Source organism: Anarhichas minor, unplaced genomic scaffold (genome assembly GCF_050575085.1).
Source record: "Anarhichas minor isolate MPS153535 unplaced genomic scaffold, ASM5057508v1 ptg000003l, whole genome shotgun sequence".
In the NCBI taxonomy this organism is placed as follows: domain Eukaryota; kingdom Metazoa; phylum Chordata; class Actinopteri; order Perciformes; family Anarhichadidae; genus Anarhichas; species Anarhichas minor.
Window position 1 is genome coordinate 11,600,840 of NW_027466449.1, and position 23,481 is coordinate 11,624,320.

General features: G+C 43.5%; 1 protein-coding gene across 1 annotated transcript in view; it reads right to left on the bottom strand.

Annotated features, from left to right (window-relative positions):
• The window catches only part of hspg2 (heparan sulfate proteoglycan 2), a 44,003-nt gene that overhangs the window by 10,500 nt on the left and 10,022 nt on the right, over positions 1-23,481 (bottom strand). Inside the window, exons 17-47 of the mRNA XM_076097894.1 lie at positions 22,767-22,837; positions 22,522-22,586; positions 22,263-22,403; positions 21,286-21,477; positions 16,990-17,082; positions 16,817-16,909; positions 16,355-16,585; positions 16,121-16,234; positions 15,892-16,019; positions 15,371-15,457; positions 15,110-15,168; positions 14,521-14,685; positions 14,190-14,300; positions 13,692-13,792; positions 12,761-12,941; positions 8,643-8,765; positions 8,313-8,465; positions 7,937-8,097; positions 5,607-5,742; positions 5,173-5,324; positions 4,757-4,892; positions 4,155-4,298; positions 3,312-3,446; positions 3,024-3,205; positions 2,574-2,769; positions 2,152-2,331; positions 1,770-2,030; positions 1,473-1,635; positions 682-779; positions 325-591; positions 71-183 (exon numbers count right to left, since the gene is read on the bottom strand). Of these exons, the coding sequence (XP_075954009.1) occupies positions 71-183; positions 325-591; positions 682-779; positions 1,473-1,635; positions 1,770-2,030; positions 2,152-2,331; positions 2,574-2,769; positions 3,024-3,205; positions 3,312-3,446; positions 4,155-4,298; positions 4,757-4,892; positions 5,173-5,324; positions 5,607-5,742; positions 7,937-8,097; positions 8,313-8,465; positions 8,643-8,765; positions 12,761-12,941; positions 13,692-13,792; positions 14,190-14,300; positions 14,521-14,685; positions 15,110-15,168; positions 15,371-15,457; positions 15,892-16,019; positions 16,121-16,234; positions 16,355-16,585; positions 16,817-16,909; positions 16,990-17,082; positions 21,286-21,477; positions 22,263-22,403; positions 22,522-22,586; positions 22,767-22,837 (4,432 nt within the window). The remainder of the gene's footprint in view (positions 1-70; positions 184-324; positions 592-681; positions 780-1,472; positions 1,636-1,769; positions 2,031-2,151; positions 2,332-2,573; positions 2,770-3,023; positions 3,206-3,311; positions 3,447-4,154; positions 4,299-4,756; positions 4,893-5,172; positions 5,325-5,606; positions 5,743-7,936; positions 8,098-8,312; positions 8,466-8,642; positions 8,766-12,760; positions 12,942-13,691; positions 13,793-14,189; positions 14,301-14,520; positions 14,686-15,109; positions 15,169-15,370; positions 15,458-15,891; positions 16,020-16,120; positions 16,235-16,354; positions 16,586-16,816; positions 16,910-16,989; positions 17,083-21,285; positions 21,478-22,262; positions 22,404-22,521; positions 22,587-22,766; positions 22,838-23,481) is intronic.

The window sequence follows — 23,481 nt, forward strand, 5'->3', positions numbered from 1 at the left end:
GCATTATAAATAATATTAGCATCAACAACAAAAAAAAAAGCTGACTGAATTAAAGAAGTATCTTGGTTACCTTGGACCACTTGATCTCAGGTACAGGGTATCCTGAAGCCACACAGGGCAAGACCGCATCAGACCCAACTGTGACCTCCTTGGTTCCAGGCAGCGCAGCAATTTGAGGAAGGGCTGCGCAAACAGGCAAAGGGTTTCAATGAGTGGTGCCGGCATAATGCATCAGTGTGTGTATGTGCAAGTGCATGGATTTATGTGTATAATGGAAGTAAAAAATAATGTGTTTAAGTCTATTTTCTTCTCTTGTGCACTCACACTGGACGTTAAGGACCACCTGTGACTGGACCGAGCCCACGTCGTTGGTGGCCGTACAGCGGTACTGCCCGGCGTCGGCCTCCGTCACCTTGTCGATCCTCAGCATGCCGCCCTTCACCATGATGTGAGCAGGCAGAGACCCACCGACTTTACTCCACTTAACCGTGGGCTCTGGGTCGCCAACAGCCTGGCACTCAAACTCCACAGAGTTCCCTATCATCACAGTCTGGACCGAGGTGCGCACGTTGATCATCACCTTTGGCAGGGCTGTGGAAAAGGAAAGAAAAAGCAACAGGTTATATTTGGCTTTGATGAAGCAGGGTGTACACTCGTATATCTGCAGTGAATGTAACAGACCTTGGATGGTCAACCTGGCAGTGTCCTGGGCCTGACCATACACACTGCTGGCTCTGCAGATATAAATGCCTTCGTTGCTCTGCTCAAGGTTCTCAATCCTACAGAGAGACATTCAATTACACACATTCACATTTTACACAATATCTAAGGTACCTTGTCCTTAAAAACAGTAAGGTTTTGAATGTTTAGCCCATTTAAGGATAAGCCTGGTGATATTCTATTTTATTCTTATTGTCAATAATTCCCAAGAAAAGACCAAACCATGATATAGCTTATTCTTCTGACAATATTGTTGTCCAACATTTTAAATTGGTAAATATTCCTTTATTGAGATGAGTATTTGGCAGTGTAGTATATTTTGAGTCAATCCCACATACACGTTCCTGCTGGTTTAAATACTTGCTAGAGCACCAAATACATTGCTAAAAATAGTCCCCAAAAATGCACAATTTACTCCTGTATGAGTAATGTTTGATAACAACTACAGTGCCCAGCTGTTTTAGCAAATAATTTAGCCTTTAAAAAAATGAAACTACATGTTTGTGACTTCTTTTTATTTTTATAGAAGATTTACATCTTCAGAAGGAACCAACAGACTCGGTGCTGAGATCCACAGAGAGGCTGAGGAAGTCTTATCCTTTATGTACATATTATGTATAAATTGTGCTCAACTTCTGGTTCTTAATGGGGGAAACATGCAAAACTGGCAGATTGGTCCTTCAACATCATACATTTTGATACATTCAGAGCTGGTTTCAACAAACAAACAGCAATACGAGTGTATATGTCACCTGAGCACCCCGTCCTTGACGTGGTGGTTCGGTGGCAGGGCTCCTCCTTCCTTCAGCCATTCGATTCTGGTCTCTATGCCGCCTGCTGACGAACAGGTGAACTCCACAGCACTGCCTTGGGCCTTTACTTCAACCTGGGGTGACACGCGCACTGCCAAGGGGGCTGCAGATGGGAAGGAAAGGGATTTAGTTCTTGTCGGAGAGTAGACGTATTTTTTTTCATATGTGGTGCACACCAGTCTTTAAGTGACTTATTATCTATAACATGTCAAATCATTATATTATCAGTAAACTTACATCTGACTGTGACTTTAGCGATGACTTCGCTGTTGGCTACTTTGTTACTGGCCACGCACTTATAGCTCCCAGCATCCTCAGCGGTAGCCAGGTCGATCTGAAGATCCCCTCCGCTAACCTGGGCCCTCGGGGGCAGGTTTCCATCCAGCTTGGTCCAAGTGTAGGTCAGGGGAGGAGTGCCATGCGCAAGGCACTGCAACCTGATCACCTCCCCGACCCGCACAGCCACATCGTCAGGCACAGAAGTGGCATAAGGAGGGGCTGGAGAGAAAAAAGGTTTGCTCAAAAAATATACATTACAAAATGAGACACTCACTGTACATGCAACAAAATTTATAAATTCAAATAAAATGACAGCAAACAACAAAACCACAGCACTCACTCTCTACATCTAGCATGACGGTGACTTCAGTGGTGCCCATGTTGTTGGTTGCAGTGCAGATGTATTCTCCAGAGTCTTGGCGGCCCACAGTGGGCAGCACCAGGCTGTTGTCCACCACCTTGTGTCTATAAGGCAGAGGAGACCGCAGCTTGGACCAGGTGATCGTCGGGGACGGCAATCCTAGAAAAGCAAATTTAAGAGCAAAAAGTTCTATGCTCGGCTAAATTAGTGAAGAATGACAATATTTTATTCTTACGGTATTACGACAATACAAAAAGTTAAGACAGGTGTTTTGTTTTTTAGACGTCTTTTGTATTGGTGATGCAACATAAAAAGTCCCACAGAAAGACAAGAGAAAAATGCAAAGTGTAAGATGAAAGTGAATTCCAGCTGTATAAATGAGATTCGTCAGCCATCATTACCGTGGGCCTCACAGCGCAGCGTTGCCGTCTGCCCTTCCACCACAACCATCAGCGGCTCAGGAACAGAAGCCCTGGGCACTGTGGGCACTTGAGAGCCTCCCTCAATAATGACCTCCACCGAGGTCTCAGTGGTGCCTTCGTTGTTGCGAGCTGTGCAAACATAAGTGCCACTGTCTTCTGCACGTGCCACTAGTATCTGCACGAGCAAAAAAATATATATATATCTCACCATACAAAAAAAAAACAGTTTCAGAATGTAAAAGCTGATACCAAACATCGATTTGAAGATTTGAAGCTGTAAAGCTACTACGAGGAATTTTCCTTTTGTGTTGATTTTATATTGAGACTGCTTCATAAACAGTTAAACGTTCCTCATCGTTACTTCAGATCGCAACACAGAAGTGTTGGATAACAAACTGTTCTACAGATCTTCTTTGTCGGATGCATCACCTGCATGACTGCATTGGACTCCATGGGCACGGGGCTGCTCAGCATGGTCTTGCGGTTGCTGTCCAGCCTGTGCCATGAGACTGAAGGGCGGGGCTCTCCTGATGCCTGGCATTCCAGGTTAATGGGTTCACCCACCCTGACACGTATAGGTCCAACAGGGGTGACAGTGGCCACAGGAGACTCTGAGGGCACAGATAGAAAATACTATAACTCCGTATCTGATCAGCCACTAGAGGGAACCCTTCACTTAGAGCTTTATGGGTGTGAGAAGACTGAAAGCTGGCTTACCTTTGACAATCAAAGACACAATGGTCTGGGTGATGCCGAACAGGTTGCTCACCACACAGCGGTAGGCGCCATGGTTCATAGGGCGGGCATTGGTAATGGTAATAACAGAACCATCAGGGCCAGCTTTAACATTATCTGTAGAGCAGAGTAGCAAAACATTAGATCTGCTGTCGATAATGTAAGTTAAATGGTACGTGAGTTGGTCTGAGCCTGAGCAGTTCACTGATTTTATACATGAATATTCAGTTTACTCATCATGGTAAACACTACTCAGCACAACTAGTTGTATCATGTCTAATGCAGCTCTGGACAGAGACTAATGACGTTATTAGGGTCTCGGCCTGGGCACATTTTAACAGGAAGTGTGAGGTTTGACAGAGGAGGGCATTTAGGAGGCATGGGGGTGTCTAATGAAAGATTCTATTCAGTTGCACTATGGCAAGGGTGTGATCCAGTGGTTTTGTTTTATGGAAGAGCAAAACTATATTGCTGGAGTGTTGACATGTTGAGTAGTTCTTAATCTTGGGTCTAAGACACCCCTTGAAGATATTCAAAATTAGGGGTATAAAGTGTCAGAAAAACTAAGCTGCAGAAAGCACTGGTATGTCATCAAATCTTGCTGGGCTAAATGACATGCAAAACTTTAGTGCTGCAAAAATGTCAATGCAAGTCTACAGAAAATGGATTTGAGAAAAACAGAGTTCTAAATGAGTCATTAAATGAAGTAACAGAGAAGTCATTCATGGTTGGGTTGTAGCTGTAATTGCTTGCAAAGAATGACATCATAAAATCAGATCTCATTAATTAAGCAGCTTTACTCCTCAGTGTGTGTGTGGTTGATACCTGGCAGCGGCTGGTTGTTGGCCAGTTTCCACTCCAGTCTGACAGGCTGGGCTCCGCTGTACACCTTACACCTGAAGCTGGCCGACTCCCCCACACGCACTGCAGCGCTGTGGGGCTCAATGGCGATGATTGGAGTCTGAAGACCTGCAGCAGAAACCAGCGTTTTAAACATTACTGTTCACAATCTTTGCACTTCATTTAGCTGACTACAATTCACAGAAACCTGAAGCAACAAATAACTATTCAATGTGGGTTTGGTGTTTATTGGCAGCAGTTAAATAACTCAAAACATCGCTGAAGTCCAGGGAGGAGTGAATGAGGATGAGATCATGGGACGGTAGCGAGGAAAATCATTCAATGTGAGGTCACACTGGGCCACGCTGGAAAGTACTTTCATGAAGTGAGGCAGTGTGAGTGTGAGAACAACACCCTGCCCTTAATGTATTTCTCCCAGCCTCTGACTGAAGCTGCCATCAACTGTAATCAACATTAAATGTAACTTAATGGCTGTCAAGTCGAATCAGATCACCCGGACACATTTGAAAAAGGAGCTCTTTGTTTTTATCGCACCTTTATGAGGCCTGAAGTGTTGACCAACTTACGTGAAGAAGGTGAAGTGACAGACACCGACACAGAGGCTTGTTGGACATGAGATCCTGGGTTTCCGTTCACCCGGCAGACATACTCCCCTGAGTCCTCTGGGGTGGCTGACAGGATACGCAGCTGACTGCCCAGAACCTGCACACAGTAGAGAAGGAAGGAGTCACTTCACTTCAGCTTACAGGAAAAATCATAATTTTACTTCTGACAAATAAATACTACTACTACCTCTACTGCTACTACTACTACTACTACTACTACTACTACTACTACTACTACTACTACTACTACTACAAAGGGCAAATAATACTATATAAAATAATATTGTCATTATTGCCAATACAAAATTAATATTAAGATGTGATTTAATGGGTGCACAATGATGCATTTTTCCACTTTTGAATTTTTGTGTTATTACCTGGTGGTTAGAGGAGAGTCGTCCACTGGCTTTCGTCCAGGTGACTTGTGGAGGAGGATTTCCAGGGGCAAAACAGTTGAGCTCCAGATTCTGGCCCTCCTGCACATCAGCTATAGCTGGCTGGATGCTGACCACTGAGAGGCTATGGTCCCCTGCTCAAACACAGACGCTACTGACTGTTTCTCCTTTCTTGTTTATTACAAAGTTGATTGTTACTTGTTTTGTATACCTTTCTGTTTTTTTTAATTCAATGTGCTTCTTAATTAGTGTTGCTGAAAATGACGTTGACTGACATGATTACATTAAATGACTGTTTGTGTTACTGTGTTTCTCAGAGGCTGTGTGTGTGTGTGTGTGTGTGTGTGTGTGTGGGGGGGGGGGGGGGGGGGGGGGGGTTATGGGTTTGATTCTCTTTGGCTATCAAGACAACTCACCTTTGAGCACAGTGACTTTAATGGGAGCACTATTTGAGCCAATGTTGTTGCTACCAACACACATGTATGTGCCCGAGTCGGACATCTGGATGTTGGGGATGATCAGAGTACCGATGTCGGTGCGGTCCATGCGAGCCTGGAGAAGACACACCGATACGTGACGAGATTAGACACCTATCTCAATTACATCCGCCTTATGGCTGCCATGATATACAGCACTGCATTTAATATGATTTTACTATTATTTACACCATAAAAACACACATAAGTCATGTCATATACTGAAGACAAAGCAATCACTTACTTGTCTCATGTCGCTTGAAACAACACAAATATGACATTGCTGACATTATGACATTACTAGCTAATAGCCACACAAAAGCAGTACAAAGTAGATCTTTAGGACAAGACAAGAGCTGTTATTGCTACACTTAAGTTTCTGTAAATGGATTTTTGATTCATGATTTCTATGACCTTGTACATGAAACAAAGTACTGTCGATATTTCTACAATGATTGGGGGGGTTAACATTTGTTAAGGGGAGACAGCCCAGGCAAAAACCTTGTTTTTAAACTATTTTGCTGCCATAACATGTCTTCTTTCAAACGAGAAGAAAGAAAACATCCAACATACACATTTAGGGGTATATTTTACAACACTTTTTGCATCTGTAGTTTCTCCTAAATTCACCAAAAGTTAGCATTAGATAAAGCCTAATTTGCATATTGAAACAAAAACTTATATTAAAAAAAAATAATAGTTCTTATTTCACCTGGAGTGTCTCCCCTTTATACATCATGTGATCATGATGACACAATTTACTACACTAGTATTTTTATTTCTAAAACAAGATTAATGATTGACGATTGATTAAAAAAATTAGGAGAGTTAGAATTGACAGTTTGTGAAACATTGATTTGAGAAAGAGGTTACTCAATAAGCATTACAAAGCAGTTCGTAACTGAGAAATCAGAGAATAGTCTCTAGCCAGTGCCCTGGAAATGAAAATATCCACCACGAAAAATCCAGTAAGGACCAAAACCCTTCATCAATTAAAAACTCTCATGACTTTCTGGTTTAACAGCCATCAACAACTTGACTTGTTTGTACACTCCTCCACATGGCTATCAGAGGTCCAGCAAGGCTGAAAATGAGCTTTCATAAAGTTTGGAAACACCTCAAAGGGGAGGGGAATCAGGAGGGGAGGGTCCGGGGAGGGATTACTGTATCCGGGGGGTGTTGGGGCATCCACGGACAAAGCTGCTTAGCTCCGGCTCATTCAACCGTGAGTGAGGCTAAACCGAGCAGTGGCTGAGGCGGGCCCAGACTCAATGTGTGTCTGAACCCATTGAGGAGTTTTCAAAGCAAGCCGTTTGCTAGAGCATACAGAATTTCTGCGTGGTCGCACGGCAGAGCCCAGCTCCCCCTGGGAAAGGCTGACACAACGCAGAGGCTCTCTGAGGCAGAACTAAACAGGCCCCGGAGCCCTCGGTCGAGCCGAGGAGGGCTATGCAGAAACCAGACCAACACAATACCCCTTTGCGTATGGGGGGCAGCGGGATGCGTCTGGCACGGAGCAAAATATGTCTGAAATACCTACAGTACCTCCTGTATACTTAGTTAATACACTCAATGGAATGATGAGGGTCAACTGAGTGCTGAGAGCCAAAATAACTCAGGGATGGTATGATGTGACAGCACAAAACAAAAAAAGAAGATGGAACACGTTTGTTAATAATAATACAACACAACATAAAAACACGTACTGCATGCAAATACACTAACAAATCAACCAGACCCAGCTGGTTGATTTTAATGTATTTGGCATCAGCTCTAAAGGGACTTAGTGAGCAGCTGTAGTCAATTAACAGGGCTACAAGGTGTGAATCAAGGACAAATTTGATCATGCACTTGCACTGGACAATGTGTGAAGACGGGGTCAGTAGAGGACAATGGTTTTGAACTACGAGACAGGACAGACAGCGGACAGATGGACAGACCTGCAGCTCCTCAATACGTCTCTGTAACACATCGAGACTGTTGCTTTTAAATTGATGGAAACCATGAGAGGGAAGGGCCTGAGTAAACGTCAGAACAGGGTGGGATCAAAACAAAAAAAGGGGAAGAGACAAACAGAGGGGAAAAAAATAAGGGTAAATGGTCAAAATGCTGAAACAATCATACAAACTGACACAGTAAGATAAAATACCATCGGCACGGGACACACCTTGAAGTGCAAGATAGAGATACAGTACAGCAGAATGTAAATACAGTTATCAATCCATGTTAAAGTCATCATCAAGGCACTCAGACAGCAGGTGGTGTCTTACCTGTGGTGGGATTTGTCCTCCGTTTTTCAGCCAGGTGAGCTTCGGGGTGGGTACTCCTGTTGCTCGGCAGTACAACCTCAAGTTGTCTCCTTCATGAGCTTCGATATTTTGGGGACTGACTTGGACTTGGGGCTGGGTGGCCAGGCCACTTGGGTTAGACTCTGACCAAAAAATGAATAATGATCAGTTAATTTTATATTAGTTCAGTTGTTTGCTAATCTATTACTTTTGTAATAAACATTTACTTGTTGCTTATCTTATGTAATAAACCCATTGAAATTACACTAGCACAAATAGAAAAGAATCATGAAATCAATAAACTGGCTGAGCATCCCTAGCTACATGTAATACACGTTCACACAAACACAAAGCATACTTTGGACAAAGAGGGAAACCCGTGCTGTGTGCTCCCCATGAGTGTTCAGGGCCTTGCAGGTGTACTCTCCCTCATCAGCTGGGTCCACTGCTGTGAAGGTCAGTACGCCACCTCGTACAACAGCTCTTGGACTCATTCTGTTCCCCGGACCCCCTGTAATAATCACACAGTTACACTCTGCCACTGAGGGCTGCAGGGGGAAGATCTGGGACTTTGTACTGGACTGAATTTCATACAACAGAAAATGGCCTTTCCACTGAAATGACTTTAAATGTAGCTCGACAAGGCCTGCACCAAACCCTACAAAAGTGGAGGACTAACTGGTCATACCGATCCATTCAATGGCAGCGGTTGGGTTCCCGGTCACAGTGCAGCGAAACTCTGCCCGCTGGCCCTGCTGGACATTCAGCACTGAGGGAGTGACGCTGGCCACAGGCTGGGCTTCCTCTGAAGCTGCAGAAGGAAAAACACCGGTCAAACACAAACTGGACCGTGAAACTTCCCAGGGGGCACGTGGAGAAATAAAGCAGGATAATGTAGACGGCTCTACTGGCGTGGTGGGGAAGTGAGAATATGAAACCTCGTCAGGAGTCTACAACCACTGCTTGGGTATTCCATTGAGTTGTGGGAATGTGTTGTTATGATAGTGACTTGATCAAACTGAGAGTGATGGCCTCTGCCTGTGCCCCCACCCTCACCCATGTGCAGTCTGGAATCCTCAGAGCAGACCCAAACGGATGAGAAGTGGCAGGCTGGCATCGGCATGGCCTCAGGGCATACTGCCGTCTGCGCCGGTTTGCCAGGCTGCTAGACTTTGTATTCAATCCTGAATGATCCCAGGGTGCCGGAGCAAAAGAAAGGTCTCTTTCAGTAGGGAGGGAGGAGTACGAGGCTATCTGAGCAGGCTGAAAACCTCTGGGACTGTTCTAACCTTGGCCAAGCATTGACTCTCTCACCTTAGTGACATCAATACTAGAGGGCGGAGAGAAGTGTCTTTGTCCTCTGTGGGACACGGGGCAGACATGACTGCCTGAAGTCTACAGTGAACAGACAAGTAACATCTAGGAATGAAAATGTTTTGAATGTGGGTATACGAGCATTTTGCAGAGTCTCTGTCACGTGTTTTGTAAAGCTCTAGGATTAAATAAGTGCATCGATTCACTCGGGTGAGGAAAACACATCCTTTCTCACTTCACCACCTCTAGTGCTATCTATAGGACACTTTTGTCTGGATAGATCTGTCCAGATCTCGAGTTATCGGTTTGTCTGCTACCCACATTCAGCTATGATGCAATGAGGTTGTGACAGGATGTATTAAGCACAGCATGATGTTTGAAGCCAAGGTGACAGCTATTTCCAGGTATAGCACCTTTCCTGAGGAGGAAAAGGAAAAAGCAAAAGTGCAAAGAGAAAGAAGAATAAGGGACATCTCTCGCCTCTGAATGTGGAGACGTTGTAAGTAAGCATCTAGCTTCCAACCGTTGTTATCAGATCTCTTAAGTAGTGTTACTGGTTTGTCATTTACACTACCAGCTTTGAACACTGACTGTGATCTTTTTTTTTTAATGGATACTTGACTCAACATTCATGAGGAGTTGTCCTTAGAATACAGATGCACTTTTTCCTGCAGTGATGGACTCCGATGAACCCAAAGAGCCAGGTGGGAGCCAGTAATGCTCATGTACAATCCAAGCTTTGACTCTTTAACATGACAGGAACTTGTCAACGTATAATATAATACTAATATACTGAAAGCATATATCCATCTTTAGCTCTGAATTCCACTAAAGACGATTGCTAACAAAGAATATAAGACAGCACAGAGGCTCTGGCCAGTCGTGTTTGTAGAGTTCCTGCAGATGCTGGTTGGTGGATTGTACATGGGCGCTAACAGGCCACCAGTATATCCATGCTGAGGAAGATGAGTGCATGCATGACACAGAGAGGGAGAGGCCGGTCCCTCCAGGGAGCCCGGCAGAAAGGAAACCATGCCCATGCGGACTTACGCTTTCCATGTCCTTCAAACATTTCATAGGCTGTGTAAAACATCTGAGTCTGTGAGGCCTCTGGAGTTGTGGGAGGAAGGGAAGGGAGGGGGTGGGAGGGGGGGGACAGGTAAACTGATAGGTCAGGTTTCTGGGTAAACAGTAAATTTACCTCCCCCAGAGACACTTATCTCTAAACTGCTGGGCTGTTGTGGTTTTGTCTAATTGATTCCAAAAAACATCACACACAATGTAAACATGCAAAAAAAAAAAAAAAAATCCTGAACTTGAATTAAACTGCCACCAGCTTGACGCCAAGCACTTAAGGTATTTTCACTATTTGATAATGTTGTGATCATGATGGTTGGTGCCATTTAATTCATTCCATTCTCACACTTACCTGTTTATTTATCGAGGAAATGAAGATCACCGTGAATTGAGGTATGTTGGTTAGAACGCCCATTTGCTTGGAACAGTTCATGCTTATCTCACACTTTACACAAACACCAAAAAACAAAAACGCTCCAAAATGCTTCTTATGCTGTGAATTCAAAAATCAAGATACACAAACACACACACACACACACACACACGTACGCTCAAAGATCATGACTATGAAAACTGTGCAGCAGCTCAAGGAGAGATGGAGTTATGCGGTGTACATGAGACATGCAGGTTAGTAGCAAAAAGCAGTTTCAAACATTGGAACACTAGTTCCATTTCAGCTGTTAAGAAGCACACATACAGCTTGTGGTTGATCAAGGTAGTATATGTAAGTGATACACATCCATGAATTAGAAAATCACTTTGATCAATTGTCATTATTTTAATCAAATTTGCTCTTTTTCACAAAATATTTTCACAGTTAAGATAAATACGTTACATGTGTGCATTACATCAGATAGGTATTCTTTAAAAAAAATGTGAGAGTAAAATCTTTACAGAAGCACCTTTGGGTATATTTCCAATCATATAGCCTTTGAGTCATGAAGGAACAGATATAGCTAATGCAGTCATTGTAAAGTAATGAAGGTGAAAATATTTTTAATGTGACCTGTAATTGAAGTGTAAGATGTTCTCAGAGATATATAAATATATATTGTTTATTGTAAAAACAGATGAACATGCTGAAATGTAAACACACATCATGCAGGGTAATTGCATTCACAAAGCAAATTCCCCTGAAAAAAAATTACCAAAAAGAAAAGAAATTCTAACATTTCTGATATATTTGATTTCATGGAAACATTTCAGGATAACATATTTCAGTCAATCAAAAAAAAGAAAATGTGCCAGCAACAATGACAGGATGAATATAAAAATACCATAATATACAATTCGAGATGATTATTGACAAAATTAGGATAAAAAAAAAAAAAAGTTCTTTTGGCATTTCAAGTCAGATCAGAAATATTTTACCAACTAAATCTGACAAGTAACAATCGATACAAACACGACCGACTTATGCCGAAACTAAAGGAATGAAGGAGTAATATTACAGCAGTATAACAGCACGTTTAGAAAGTGAATTCAACCAACTGCATGGCTAATAGCACCGTTTTGTTCATTCGGCAGACAGTAATTTCAGGAAGGAATACTGTTACACAGAAATCAGGGGTAGTGGGGTTCTTCCTACTTCTCATCTCTTCCAGATACTCTGAAGTCCTGATTGAGTGTCAGTCGCAGAGTCACTAAGCACCAATCGTGGCATCCACATTCCTCCTCCTCCTCCTCATCATTATACGCTACAGCTCAGGCAGGGAGTTGCCCCAGGAGCCCAAAAGGTAAAGACACCAGAATCCAGCACCCTGCTAGTGAAACCTCTAACAGCAGAAACCAGCAACTGTACCAGTGACCAAGGAGCAACTAAACCACCACCAATTAATTCAACCCATGTGGAAAAAAAAATATGAAGAGGAAAGAAATAAATCTGCAGTAGCCTCAGTAGAGTGTTGGAGGAAAGCATTACCCACAAATCACTGATCCCAAAGAGCGCTCATTAGACTGAAGTGTAGTGGATGCGTCATTATTTTGAGAACCCATTAGTTAAATCTCTTACTGCATACTTGACCCCATACACTATCTGGAAAATGTATACACTACAGTTTTAGTTACCAAACCCACAAGCTGTATTTCTTCATATCCACTGACATACAGAACAGCAAGTTAAAAAAAAGGCAGTAAGAATAGCTTGATTGGCAGTATGATAATAAGACACAGCCTTTATGTTGGTATCTGAGAGCAGAAGGCAAAAGCATTGGGAGTTAGAGCTGCAAGCTTATTATGCTGTTAACCCAGAGCTGAGTGTTTTATAGTGCATGATGAGAGATGCGGTAAAACAGAGAAGCATGCACCATCGCAAGCTGGAGGGGGAGTTTAGGGGGAGGGAAACTACGGGAGCCAGAGCTGGTAGGGTAGCTGGGGGGTGATGGGTAATGGAATGCGGTGCCGAGGATCACGAACCTGGCACGTAGAGGATGGCATTGCCCTCGTCCATGGCAAACATGTTGGAGCCTGTGCAAACGTACGCGCCTGCATCCTCGGGCTGGACGTTCTGAATTGTCAGGATGCCGTTGAAGTCCATGGCCCGGTTGGGCAGCTTCCCGTTACCCATCCGTGTCCACACCAGGGTGTAGGCTGGTGACTGTGAAAGGGGTGCGCAGATAAACACACACACATCACAAGATGCATGCAAATCTCAAACATGGGGAAAAAATGCTCTTGTTGTTCGCAGACCAACTTTCTAATGAAGACTAAACGTTCTGTTGTATGTGCGTACAGCACTGTGGCAACGTGTGCTTAATATCATATATAAACGTGAAGTGAACCACATTTCTAGATTTTTTGAAGTAATGTAAAATATAGTGTTTAAACATTTTATATTAAAATAACACTTTTATTTTTCCATTCGCTTTCTGGCTTTCTCATGTCTGTATGCTAAACATGAAGCTAAAGCCAGCAGACCATTAGCCTAGCTTAGCATAAAGACTGGAAACAGCTGGCCTTGCTCTGTCCAACAATAACAAAATATGCCTACCAGTAGCCACAAAGCTCCTAATTAACAAAAATGGAAGCGTTGAACAACAACTTGTGATTTTACAGGGCAGGGTACGGAGTCATTTTATCAACACGAAGGAGCCGGGCAACCAGCAGTGAGTTTCAATTAGAGGTGCTGATAGATGGAGATGTTTACCTTTGAGAGCCAGGCTAGCTGTTTTCAGTCTTTATGCTAGGCTAAGCTAAGCTAACCAGCTGCTGGCTCCAGCTTCACATTTAATAGACAGACAAGAGTGGAAGTGATCAATCTTCTCATCTAACTCTCGGCAAGAAAGTGAATACAAGTATTTCCCAAAATGTCAAACTATTCCGTACTACAATCATCGTCCAGGGTTACCTTGCTCTTTGCAGTGCAGATGAAATTGATGGTTGACCCCGGCCTGACAGTCTGGGCTTTGGGCTCCTCGATTGTGACCTCAATGGCTTTGGATGGGACACCTGGTGAAATGCAGAGAGACAATTAGTTTATACTGAATGGTCAGAAATACAGTTAGTGTATTGCAAGACACAAAATGAAAGATCAACACTTACAGGTGACCCTGTGAAAATCTAAAATTCTAATGACTGGTAGTTCTTATGTTGGCATAAAACCAGTAAAGCATTTTTGCACTTTCGGTTAGCTCTGCTGCCTTTTCTTCATTGACTGCAGCAATTCAGTCAAAATGTAAAAATGAAGCTCCACACTACAGTCAACTAAACTAAAGAATGAGGTCTTACATAATCCGTGCATAAGCAAACCCATGTGTTACCCACAGATGGTATCTATTGAGTGTGCCGCACTAAGCAGCATGAGGGAAACACCTATTAGGTAATGTTGCAGTGAGACCATACACACTTGTGACAACAATTTCAGCGTGGCTCCTGTTGGTGCTGCGCTGGTCTCTGCAGGTACAGATATAGACACCGGCATCACTCGGCTGGACGTTGGTGAAGTACAGCTCTGCTCCTGCACACACAGATGATCAACAGGTGTTGTTTTCAAACATAAATTTGTTGTCCTATATGTATATCAATTTTATATAATACATGTATTCAGATTAAAACCAAAAGAAAGAGAGCACAAGTCACACTTCAATTGCATTTTAGGGATTTCTTGGATCTACAGGACACGATCATTCATCCATCCCACACTTGTTGTGGCCGTGTGGTTGAAGTGTGTGCCGTACCTTGTCTGCGTCTGTCAACACTGCTGGAGATGGATCGTCCATCCTCTCTGGACCAGTAGAAGTAGTGTGGAGGAGAGCCGGACACCTGACACCGGAGAGTGACAGAGCCACCCTGGGATGACAGGACCCTCTCTGGGTAAACCTTCACCACCAGTGAGGCTGCAGCTGCAAAGTGCAAAGGTCATGACAAACTAATCAGGAATACTTTCTAAAACATCAGACAAATGGCATCAGAGTGGTATTTCACAAAGCGAGCTTAGGCAGTGAGCTGGATTTTTCTTCCTTCAGATGCTTTCAGCAGAACTGCAACTGATCTAATAAGGAGTGTGAAGTCACCATTATTAAAAGTTATCTAATCTATTACACATTGGTTGTATAACTATCAATTGTGATGACACCGCAAAAAAGGCCCACCAACGAAGCATGGTAAACAAGACGAGGTATGTGTTTCAGGTCAGGTCAAATGCCAACATTGCCACAGACCCCTGATACACTCTGGACAGTCCACACCGACTGACAGTTTGCATCGGGAACAGGGGGCTCCGTCTCTCCCCAGTCATATTTTTACCTCAGTGAAATGTAGCCTTACCATCGTATGGACGGCACTTTTGTCTCTCCTGAGGGTTGCCGACGTATCCAGGAGCACAACTGATGACAGAGAAACCACACTTGACTTCAGTCAACAATGTTTTATCCAGCTCAAGTTTTGATAGATATACCTACCATGGAAAACTGCAGTGTTTCCTATTTAGACGGTGTTTAGAAGGTGTAATTTATCAAAACGAACTACATGAAATGATTTCAGTAACTGTTTTGACCCACATCAAGACAACGTGTAGGGTTATCTTACCGCTCACAGTACTGGCCAGTGTACCCAGGCTGACAGGCAGTACACTGGTAGCCTCCATTTCCAAGGCTCTCACAGGTGGGGGAGAACCTGCATGAGTTACACACAGAGACAAGGAGATGAACTGTTGAGCAGAATAAGGTTCAGTATCAACTTCTTCTTTAGGTCTCACATTGATCGTTTGCTGTGAATTGACTGGAACAAATCTTTATGAGACAATTTCAGATAGGGATATCCATAACACAGCTATGAATATTTTGAAGCATGAGAGTATAGCAAAGGCACCACAAGTTCATGCTTGATTAAAAAAACGAGTCAATTTGCAGTGGAAGCAACTGACTGAAAATGAATATAATATATTTCTTGTTAGTTGGCAGGAAGTAGGTTAATAACGGAAACGAAAGTCCAGAATTTACAAGACAGTAGAATTTGCTGTTTAAACAAGAGCAAGTGAGCCGTACACGGAGTCTTGAGCTATTAATGGAGGTGGAATGTGAAGTCTTGGTATAAGCACCAGTACTCACTGGTTGTCTGGGTCATTGTGAGGGCATGCGCAGGGCTGGCAGTCCTCTGGAGTGCCAACAGTGGGGTCACCGAAGAAGCCAGGAGCGCACTGCTCACAGAGCTCCCCCTGAGTGTTATGCAGGCAGCTCTGGAAGAAGAAATGTGCCATGTTTATAGATCTGCCCAGGATGCTATAATCTAACAACAACTTGCCAAATATCAGCCATACGCTAATCTAGTGCTTCGTACCATGCAGATGCCAGTTTCAGGGTGGCAGGAGTCAGAGTGGCCATTGCATTCACAGAGCTCACAATGGCCCAGGTATAAACCTCCTCCTGTGCGAGCGTACCCAGGTGCACAGTCCTTAAAGAAACATAATGTGATTAAGATAATCATACAACAATGAGCATTTTATTGAAGCACAATTAGCTTGTATTGCTTCTAGTGAAATCAACCATTCAAAAAAAATAAAATAAAATGTACCTGGCAAGACAGTCCCCGGTATCCAGGTGGGCAGCGGCACTGCTCCACCTCGAGGGCCTGAGCCAAGCCGCTGTAGTTAGGCACTGACACTTCCATGCTGATATCAAAGATACTGGAGGACCGCATCTCAGTGGAGTAGGATGCTCGAATCAGGATGTCATCCAGATCAGCCAAAACCATCAACAGGTGCTCGCGGGTGGCCGGCATGCCGTCAGGACGACGCCAGTTTTCCTGTGAGACAAAATGGAAGCCTTGGCTTTTCTCATGCAGTAAGAGCACATATATTCTTTTATTTGATGTATTTTAATCAGAAATAAAAACACCACTTCATTATTAATCTATTTGCTTGTCCTTTTTTAGGAAGGCCTTTACAGTCATGGATCCCTTCAACAGGCCAGATGCTTTCAACAGGCCGATACACTTTCTGTTCACCATGTAAGAGTATTGTTCCGGGTCACTCACCTCTTTGAAGACAATCTCAAACTGGTTAGTCTCTCTGCTGCCCTGCTGCCTCCTCTTCCAGGGCTGACTAGCTACCAAAGTGATGTCGTTACCCTACAAGAACAACGCTGACAGGTCAGTAAAAGCTACAAATGCTTTGAAAACAGTGAATCCACATGACGGCATATACTCACAATAATCTGGACATCGCCATCATCAAGTAGTGTTCCTCTTGGCCCAGCCACATAGGAGATAGAGTATTTAATCTTGCCGCCGTAAGAACCCACCTAAGATATGGTTAGCAGGGGAGAGGCTTTAGATCTTTTGCCAGGTCAAACAATGCTGCAATTGTCTTGATGAAACGGAAAACATCAAATGTAGCAAAAATGAATGCCAGGTGGCTTCTTAAAGCAACACAGATTGTACAGTTAAGTCAAATCCGATGTCCTAGAAGGATGGGAAGGAGCAAAGTTATTGTGAAAGTTGTTGTAACAGTTAACATGTGTAATTTACTCGTCATGGGGCGTACTACTCAGCCTATGAAAATAGGCTAGATTGTAAATGTCGACCATGGCTCTGGAAGGGAGCCTTCTTAATTCTGAAAAAATTTAATTTTTTTTAATTTATTATACTATATTGATCCCTTTAAGGGGGAAATTTGTCTCTGCATTTGACACATCCCTGTATATAGGGAGCAGTGGGCTGCCAATGACAGGCGCCCGGGGAGCCTGGGGTTCAGTGTATTGCTCAGGTACACTTCGACACGTGACACGTCCCAGTCGAGGATCAAACCGTTGACCTTGCGGTTGCCGGACAACCCTCTTAACCCAGTGAGCCACGGTCGCCCCTCAAATGTTGAACAGAAAGCCTGCATTGCAAACCGGGGATGTGGGTTTTGAAGGAAGTTGGTATTTAGAATGCAGCCGGGATCTAATGAAATATGCTATCCAGGTGCATTATGGGAATAGTAGGATCGAAGTTGTTATGGAGCTTGACCCATTCTAGAGACTAATAGTCAGGATATCCTGTCATCTGCTGCTTCAATTTTAGCTGTTCTTTTTCTATTGTTAACTTGTGAGTCAGTCAACTTTAAAAAAAGCGCAATACTAAATCACTGGAGTGTCCCTTTAAAGACACAGAAGACAATTATATGACTTCTGGTATTTGTATTTTGAACCCTTCATAGAATATATGTTAAATCTAAGACAGCCAAGCAGGGGAAACACAAGAGTAGTAAGGGATATTTGAGGTTTCTATTTCTAAATGTGTGCGTGGATTATGAACAACCTTACACTAGTCATGGCACGCGCCTTTCTTAGGCCCTGATCAGACAGAGAGCGTATAAGCAGCCTGTGTGAGCCTTTTGTAATCCCTTTCAATGAGAGTGAAGCTTATCGCGCCCTGAACCAACACACCCTGAACGCCACCAGTTGAAAAAAGTTCAACTCAGAACGGAAAAGCACCCGACGGCGACGTCATTAGCATTTTTTCCTCATTGTGGTGACATTTGTTGGATACCCGGAGCTATCTGACTTTACCAACCATAGTTACCACGGTCTGAACAGCAGGCCATGAGTTAGTGCGGTACTTGATACTTCACATAAGTTGTATAATTTAAAATGCACTATTGACTATTTGGTAGTGTAAAGTTTGTTTTTTGTGTTAGTACTCATTCAGTAGTTGCCAAGGTACACTTTAAAAGGACACGTGAGGGGCTGGATAGAAGCGGGTATGAGGATAGGGGCTGAGGGGCATGGGGATACTAGGGGTGTTGTATTTTCTCGGTCAGGAAGGGACGTCCCCCCTGAAGTTCTCACTGTTACCTTTTCCCCTGTGAATTGCGCTGGGAGCTGCCAGTAGAGCAGATCATCCTGGTGCAAGCTGAAACCTTTGTAGACCAGAGCGTACTGAGAGGCAGAGGAGGAAGGAAAGGCAGAACAGAATAAGGCACAGATGGAGGGAGTCAGCAAGACTCAAATAATAAGCAGGCAGAGAAGTAGTGCAAGCAGGCAAGCGCGCCGAAGAATAAGAATCTTGGGACAAACGTGTGACATTCAGCTAAACTCTCAAGTACATGTACTTTAGTATGCGTGCTATTAAAGGCTCCACTGACAATTTGATAACAGCATTGAAGTCGCACTGTGCCCTTTCTGACGACTAAAACACCTGTCAACAATTTGAAAGTGCACCTGTGCCTCAGTAAGAGGCTGTTTTAACGCTGTTATAATGACAGAGCATTGTAAAACCCATGTTCCTCTCAAGTGGACAATTACAGTGAAAGCTCTGAGAGGCAGATATTTGCTTAACAATGGAGAATACCACCCAGTCAAGCACTGGAACCGTGTAAATCATCCATTCTTTGGTAACTACAAACCAAATCTATTCTTTATCATATCTGTTAGGTTTCTGAAGTGAACATGAACTGCCCTGGACAAACTAAGGACAGTTGGTTGTTAATTAACTTTTAAAGCTTTAGTATCAGAGACATCATTACAGAGGCGAGACATGAAGTCCGCCACATGCCACGGTCTACCTTGCTGCTGTCCCCAGAAGCACGAGCAAAAGTCTTGCTCACTGAGTTCTTGCTCTGTTCGATCCACAGCCGGGCCAGACCCCAAAGAGAAATACCAGAAGTCAAGAATATTACCAAGAAACAGAAAAAGACTCCTAAACCTCTTGCAATCTCTGACAGAGTGTACCTGCAGATGGGGAGAGCGGCCTGCGGAGTAGGGCTGGGGTCTGGTTGGCCTAACTGAAGAGGACATACCGGACGAGGAAGAAGAGGGGCTCAGGTTACGCAAAGACCATCGAGAGGAAGAGGAGGAGGAAGTTGGGATCCGAGAGGAAGAAGAAGAGGAGGAAGAGGTGGAGGATTTAGAGGAGGAGGGAAAGAATGGAGAGGAACCAGCTTGTCCTTTGGAGAAGTTAGAGAAGAGAGCCCAGACCTCATCATCCAGCTGTCTGACATCACCCTGGAGAGGCGGAAAGCGGAGCACCGGAGATACAGAAGATATGTAACCATGGTAACAGTCAACATAACGGAGACGGGATTCGGAATTAAGCTCTTCCACCACGTACACCGATGCAGATCAACGTAAGGAAGTGAACATGCTGAGTCATGCTTTTTAGTCTATGATGCTTGGATGTGCTGCACAACAACATTTGGGCCGGGCTGAAGGAATAGTTCTCACTCCAAACAGCCGAATCACGCCGCTGAAACACACGAATCACCAACTTCTTGCACTGTAGTAACTTTCCTGAGACTTTGCGTCCCAACTCAGACCTCCTTGTGTTTCACAAACATGCAAATGCACTCGTAGAGTCTGACAACATGCTCCTGCTCAGTGATCCTTCATCGAACCAAGGTGATGCTTCATGCTGCTACATCTATGTACGGAGGGGATGTATTTTTCCACAGATGGCCACAAACTCTCAGCGTGTCAGCTTATAATGACAGAAACACTGTGCATCAGTTGTGCCCATTAGACATGCGAGTGTTGCCTTCATTATAACAATCTACGGTGCAGTTCATACCCAATACCTGGCTCGTTCTTTTGACTCTGTGGATGTCTTTACGTTCAGAGGCCATTAGGTTCCAAATGGAAGCATCCTTCCTTAGCTGCTCCTCTGGTGAGTGCGAGTCACTCTATTGATGTGGATAAAGTAAGCTCTTTGATCACTTTCCTTATCACTGAGCTGATGGTATTTGGGAGTGTTATTCGAGCAAAGTTAAACGGTATGAAGTTCTTTAATGGACCATTAATGATCAATCCGTTTACATGGCTCGTGTGATGTGGAGCAGAACACAATTTCTGTGTGCAATACGCACATTCTGTGTTGTGAGTGGTCAAATCTAAGAAACACTTAGTGGCCACCTTCAGCTGCAAACTGCATACGTTGCTGTAAAACACGATGCTTCTAATACAATTCAATAAGCACAAGAGTGATTAAAACACAAAAAGTATAATGTATCGCATTCAGTATTTCACATCAACAGTTATTTTTAAACATGCCAAACATCACTGTACTACTACAGCCACTGACTGACATTACTGTACCTGCTCTGCTCGTTTTGTGCGAGCAAAAAGAGATTTTTTCTATAGAGAGTGCAGAGGCAAACACAAAGAAACGGAGAGCTATGTTATGTAAGTGGACACTGGGGCCCACTAAATCTGTGCACATTATTTTACCCTGTGAAAACACAGAGTTAAAAAGATGAAACAAAAAGGTAGCAACAGAGGCAAAGACGTTGCACAGAGACTGAAAAAAAAAAAAGCAATCTGCTTGAAATGAAGTTAGCTTGAAAAGAAAGATTGGCTGAAGTTTTAAGCAGGACGAAGCAGAAAAATGGAGACAGCAATAGAATAAGAGCGGTCTACAAGTTTCTGACGAGTGCTGCTCAGCCCCTTATACACAGCATTAATGGGTTCATAGTCTTTTTTGGCCTGGTTCCACTGATTAAGCTGCTGTATGTGCTCTTTGATACTGACCATGTCTCCCTGGTAGACCCCTGGAAGTTGCCAGTAATGAGGCTCCTGTCCCAGGTAATCAAAGTTGGTGTAGGACAGCTGAGTGCCTTCAGTGGAAACCTCCACAGTGAAACCAGTGGAGATACGGTTGGTGCGCTGGCGGTTCACCAGAGCGAATCCCTGGAAGTTTCCTGGAGAAAACACTGAGGACACCTGCAAGAGCATAAAGGTACATTTAGATGCAGTTGAAATAAAACAAATGTAATAATAACTGCCAACATTACAGCAGCTATTTTGATCATGATTGGACATTTGGCTTACTTTGCTTACAGCGTGAACATTGTAAGGAAACAGGCAAAGCCAACAACTGACTAATCAGCTGCTGTTGAGTCTTGCCCGACATTTAGGAAGCAACAACTCACTCAAGTAAAGACTCTTATAAGTTTCAGTATTTCTTGATAATCTATCTGTTGACTTTACTGCTACATCACAGCCCTTAAAACTGTTTTGCTTCCCAATCCACCAAGCTGTCTTTTTTAGTAGCCTGTGCAGGGCTTACTCTAAATGGGAAGTCTATATGCGACCTTATAGATTTCACATCCAGATCTCACCCTTTTGGCTCTGGGGAAATTCTGAGAGACAACATGTCAAAATTTATCTTTGCAGTTACTTGGGGAAAGGGTAGATCTACAGAAATAATTGCCTAGTGGGGAGATATCAGTCAACCTCTGGCAAACATCGCCGATGGATGTCATCTCACTGGTTTAGAACCACTTAAGGATGGTGTGATGAGGGCGAATCTAGACTGAATGAATGAATTTAGACCACACACATCTTTTTGCTATGAAATAAACGTGTGACACTCTTGTTGATATGATCTTTGCTGCCGCTTAGTTGCTTTATCCAGTACAAACTTTACTTTTGGTTTGGTTGTTCAGAGGTGTGAACCATTGCACTGTTGCAGTGTCATTGTGTCAGGTACCACTTAAAGGCCTTACCAGGTCTCTGTAGTAGGTAGAGCTGGAGCACTGCTGAGTGACGCCCATACAGAAACAGGACAGGCAGCCGTCTTTGTCTTCCTGGCTGAGGTGGAAGGTTCCAGACTTGCAGCTGGAGCAAGATGGGCCCTCGACGTTCAACTGCAATACATTATTAAATGATGAGATACAAAGAAATCCGTCCATTCTAGTATGCCTTGGAGGTGGGAACGAAGATACGAAAGATAACAACCACCAGTAAGTAGGTTTGTTTGATCACCTTGCAGCGGCACACACCACCATTGCAACCGTCACTTCCTCTTTGGTCACAGTTGTAGCAGTTACCTGAAACAGGACAGTAGACCAGATAGTTACAGTGTGGACATGCTCTCTATTTAAAGAGACATTGTTAAATCCAGATTAATGACATGGAGGGAATTTATGCAATGTTTATTTTAAGATAAAGAACAAGCTAGAAGATGGAACAATATCTGTCATGTTTCTGAATTAAAACACAGTATGTACCATTGACGTCATTGTTACCAACAATACATCTCTGTCCAAGCGGTGGATTGCCAGTGTATCCTGCTGCACATCTGAAACAAAAATAGAAGATGTGTTTGAGTGAATATCTCCAGTCAAGGAGAATACAAGTCTTAACCCAAAGAACAATGAGGCAGGAAGCTGGGAGGTCTGCAATAGGTGATACATTTAATGAATCATGTCCTTTGGGGAGTCTTCTTGACCCAAGGCAGACCTCAACCACGAACAAAGGAATGAGTCATTCAGACAAGGAACGTACAAACTATTCTGTTATTCCACACACTAAGTACTCATATCTGCACTAAGCACTAGTATAGACACACCCAGCTTTTGCACTGAACACAAACAGGTTCCCCAGAGACAAAGGTCATGAAATATTGCTTGGAGATGGACGAAGCATAGCCTCAACATGTCTCAGATGTTGATTCCATCTCTCATACGAGTGTGATGCAGCTGAAACTGAAGAACACCTTTGCACAGGAACAGAAACATTAAAAGAGAAAATATCACCACATTTAAAAAACAAATGTTAAAATAAAAGCTTCACGAATACAGAACTGCTATCAGAACAAAGCAGAGGTGAGTACAGACAGACTTTATATGAAGAGAGGTAGAAGAGGACGCTAAGCTGCTAATGGGAAAGTTTGTTCTGATAGTGTGACATAGCAAAGCAATATGTATTCAACCCAAGCAAACA